The sequence below is a fragment of the Chelonoidis abingdonii genome, chromosome 16, assembly GCF_003597395.2.
Source record: "Chelonoidis abingdonii isolate Lonesome George chromosome 16, CheloAbing_2.0, whole genome shotgun sequence".
Taxonomy (NCBI): Eukaryota; Metazoa; Chordata; order Testudines; family Testudinidae; genus Chelonoidis; species Chelonoidis abingdonii.
The window spans coordinates 20,778,592-20,783,152 of NC_133784.1; the positions used below are offsets into that span (position 1 = coordinate 20,778,592).

The following is a 4,561-nucleotide window of genomic DNA, read 5'->3' on the forward strand; positions in this document are numbered from 1 at the left end:
GGCTGTTCAAACTCAGCCTCCAGGCACTGAGCCTCTGCAGTCCAGCCCTGAGTGAAGCTTTCACCCTTCCCCTCACATATATTATGGAGCATACAGCACGTGGGTATAAGCATAGGAATATTGTCATCGGCCAGGTTCAGCTTCCCATAGAGGCAGTGCCAGGGGGCTTTTAAACAGACTAAAGTACACTCAACTGTCAATCTGCACTTGCTCAGCCTGTTGTTGAATCGCACCTTGCTGCTGTCAAATTGCCCCGTGCATGGCTTCATAAGCCACAGCATTAAGAGGTAGGCAGGGTTTCCCAGGATCATAATGGACATTTTGACTTCCTCTACGGCGATCTTCTGGTCTTGGAAGAAAGTCTCTGCTTGCACCTTCCTGAACAGGCCAGTTTTCGGAAAGATGTGTATGTCATGCACCTTTCCGGACCAGCCTGCACTAATGTCTGTTAAATGCCGACGGTGATCGACTAGCACCTGGAGAAGCATTGAGAAATACCCCTTGCGATTAATGTACTGGGTAGGTAGGTGATCTGGTGCCAGAATTGGAATGTGCATGCCATCTATCGCCCCTCTGCAGTTAGGGAAGCCCATTTGTGCAAAGCCATCTACAATGTCACTCACATTGCCCAGAGTCACGGTCTTTCGGAGCAGGATGATATTAATGGCCCTGCACACGTCCATCAACACGAGTCCAACGATCAAATTTCCCACTCCAAACTGGTTAGCAACCAATCGGTGGCAGTCTGGAGTAGCCAGCTTCCACAGTTCAATCACCAGGGGCTCTCCAATGACAGGACAGCTCTCATTCTCGTGTCCTTGTGCCGCAGGGCTGGGGCGAGCTCATCACATAGTCCCATGAATGTGGCTTTCCTCATGCAAAAGTTCTGGAGCCACTGCTTGTCATCCCAGATGTGTATGATGATGTGATCCCACCACTCGGTGCTTGTTTCCCAAACTCAAAAGCAGCGTTCCACTGTGGTCAGCGCCTCTGTGAATGCCATAAGCAATCTTGTGTTGTAGCTACTACACTTGGTGAGATCAATGTCGTACTCCTCTTGTCTTTGTAGTTTAAGGAATAACTCCACTGCCACTCGTGACGTATTAGTCAGAGCAAGCTGCATACTGGTCAGCAGTTCGGGATCCATTCCTGCAGCCCTAAGAAGCAGGGTGTGCAGTACACAAACTGTTGAAAAATGTTGCCAAATGTGGATGGAAGCACAGGGATTTCTGGGATGTGAAGCAATGCATCACAAGTCATTGGGACAAGATTCAGGATGCCACACAACCCCCTCCGCCTTCCCACAAATCTTAGCGGCAGAAGAGAAAGAAGTGCTCTGTGGGATAGCTGCCCAGAGGGCACTGCGCCAAATACCACTGCAAGCGCCACAAGCGTGAACACATTGTTGCACAAGCAGCTGACATTGTGAATACATAATAGCGGTTTCCCTTCAGTGTTCTGTGAGCAGGGCTCTAACTGCCAGCGCTGTAACATTGGCACTGCAGAAGTGCCCTGAGAGCTGATCCAAAGATGGGTGAGGAAGCTGCAAATTCAACAAACTATGCATAACTGGCTGTGAGACTGAAGGTCAAATAGGGCAAACTGCCTGTTACCCTAAGAAACTCAAACCACATTTTCATCCCAAATTATCAATTATACATTTGTTTTCCTAATAAATCAAATATACCACGGATAATCTGTTTTGTCCTATTGATACTTTGAATTAGAAGCTGCATGTTTATCTGCTCTGTGAATCAGGTAAACTCACTCTTTATACATGGATAATACCTCTTATTCTGTTGCAAGCCCTAAATAATGTGAAATGCTCATATAAAATCAAAGACTGTATCCACCAAATGTAAAGGCTTAGAATGGATTTTATTTGTTTCCTTGGTGAATGATTGCTGCACTCGAGAAGTCATAGGCACAAAAAGAAAGGTGGAAAGATATAATCACCTAACCACAGTATAACTTGGAATTATTAAAAGAAATTGCTTAAAGAGGGAGAAATTTCAGTTAACAACATGGGCTAATACTGAACTTAAATCCCTAAACTGAATTGAATTAAAAAGCCTCCGATAAGAAAAGGATTGAAGAAATTTATCATACACCCGCACCATCTACTTGATACCGACAGAAGTGGCAGAGAAACTGAAAGGGGTGAAATCTGAGCACTCATGTGGCAATGGGCCAATGGAAATCCAAGGGTGCCCCCCTCCAATGAGCCCAGGATTTAGGTTATATAAATCAGAGGTCACCAGGGGGGACCCCAGAGTTGACTGAATCCCCGCATTGCAACATACTCCTGCACCAGCCACGAGGAACAGACTCTCCCAACAACCCAGGTTTAACCAGATAAGAAAAAGTGGTGAGATTTCATGTCAAAGATTGTATTCCTCTTTTATGTATACATAAATAACTGAAGGGTACCTTGTTCAGTCTAGGCTCTCCAGTGAGACATCAAGTAACCACATTTTAGATTTTAACTCATGCTCTGTGTATGCACTCCTTCATAAACCCAAGCAAACTGACCTAAGAGAGATTTGAACTATAACTTCAAATCATTGCTTTGGATATTCTAAACTTGTCCCTCATCCCCAATCCATTCATATAGCAGGGACCACGCTCTTAAGAGTGCCTTACAGACATATATATTCTTACTCCTTGGAGAAACGTTAGAAGGGTGATAAATTTGTTAGGTACTAAAGGACTGATGATCCTAAGCAAATGTGATAAAAAATCTTAGTAATTTGCATTGTTCCTTGGTAAAACTGCTGAGCCTCAACCCTACTCTGTGACAACTGCTTGCAAGGCTGTATTGGGGTGTGCAGAACATAACTGGAACATTGGTTCTGTCTACACTTGATTGATGAACTGCTGGTTGTATACTAATGTGGTTCTCGGTGAATTAATAAATTGCTGTTTGGTTAAGAATAACTCAGTGTCCTGATTTGAGAAATACTGCTCAAGTTAAAAGTTGACCTAAGAAGAACCTAGTGTTAAGGTGGTAAGCTATTGCCCCCTGGACTCGATAAAAAGAGGTTCTCCTATTAGATTCCATTCTAATATTGGCTATCACACACATCAAATTAGCAATTTGTTAGATTTCAGCATTAAAATCTAAAAAGTACCTCAGCAAAGTGATAACATTGACCCCTATCCATGTTGATACCTGCCCCATTCCCTACAACACCCCCTGCTGGGAAAGGGTGGGACTGGAGTAGCTGGCAGTTCCCCCACAGCCGCCCCTGCCACACAATGAGTCCAGCTGTTAAAGCTAGTAACTTGCCATGAGTTCCCAGACCTAGCAGTCAAACACCCTGTATTGATATGAATCCAAGTGAACTAGGTCATGTTCCCCTGTCTGGGATAAGTTTGCCATATAAAAGGCTGTGCTCCTGCCAACAGTTGCCATAGGAGCAGGTTCCATGCATGGTATTAGAGCGGGTCAGCCAGAGTAGAGCATCAGCCCAGACCCACCCCCTACCTGTGACTATTGGAGGATTCTGGGATTGTACTCACATATTCCGTGTCTGCCTTGGAGTCGTAGTATTCAATATCCTCCTCCTGCAAAGAAAAGGTGAAAGATCCAGTTAGTGCTATGCACAGCCCTGGCTGGCAGACCCACACCACCCCAAACGCTCACAGAGGCTGTTCAGTCCCTTGCCTCCCCACTGGCCAGGATCCTGGAAACAAGGCTCAAAAGGAGGTTCCCAAGAGAAAAATGGGAGCTTAAAAACAAACCCCATGCCTGAGCCGTCACAGTGACCATCAGATGGGTCCAGCTTCCCCTTCCTCCCTCCCCTTACACTTTATTTCTTTCTGTTTCTAAGAGTAAGTGTTAACTGTAGCACTTGCTTCACCATCTCCACCCTGATGACGTCAGAGTGGGGGTATGACATCACGGCCTACCACCTCTCTTCCTGCCTGACCATCACAACCTCAGTGGCATCTCAGTGCATCATCACAGTGAGGTTGTGATGTCATTGCTCATCACGTCTCCTGCTTCGTGACATCATTATGCATCATTATGGGGGGGAGGCTTGGTGACATCACAGTGCTTTGTCCAAGAAGGGGCTGTGATGTCACAGCCCCAAAGAATGTTACTTTACTTCAACCACAAGTTAGTGAGCCATTCGCAGGAATCATTGGGAGGAATCTATAGAGAGTATAGAGACACAAGGAAGAAAGGAGAGCAGCAGTGTATGGACCCTGGACTTCAGAAAAGCAGACTTTGACTCCCTCAAGGAACTGATGGACGGGATCCCCTGGGAGAATAACATGAGGAGCAAAGGAGTCCAGGAGAGCTGGCTGTATTTTAAAGAATCCTTATGGAGGTTGCAGGAACAAACCATCCCGACATGTAGAAAGAATAGTAAATATGGCAGGTGACCAGCTTAGCTTAACAGGGAAATCCTTGCTGATCTTAAACACAAAAAAGCTTACCAGAAGTGGAAGATTGGACAAATGACCAGGGAGGAGTATAAAAATATTGCTCAGGCATGCAGGAGTGAAATCAGGAAGGCCAAATCACACTTGGAGTTGCAGCTAGCAAGAGATG

At 45.5% G+C, this 4,561-nt stretch overlaps 2 protein-coding genes across 6 annotated transcripts in view; one reads left to right on the forward strand and one right to left on the reverse strand.

The window, feature by feature from the left end:
* The window catches only part of CYB561D2 (cytochrome b561 family member D2), a 532,125-nt gene that overhangs the window by 247,896 nt on the left and 279,668 nt on the right, over positions 1–4,561 (forward strand). The gene's annotated exons all lie outside the window — the stretch shown is intronic.
* Positions 1–4,561, reverse strand: part of CACNA2D2 (calcium voltage-gated channel auxiliary subunit alpha2delta 2) — a 638,569-nt gene that overhangs the window by 201,396 nt on the left and 432,612 nt on the right. For all 3 annotated transcript variants that reach the window (XM_075072870.1, XM_075072869.1, XM_075072871.1), the window contains exon 5: positions 3,523–3,567. In XM_075072870.1, the coding sequence (XP_074928971.1) occupies positions 3,523–3,567 (45 nt within the window). The remainder of the gene's footprint in view (positions 1–3,522; positions 3,568–4,561) is intronic.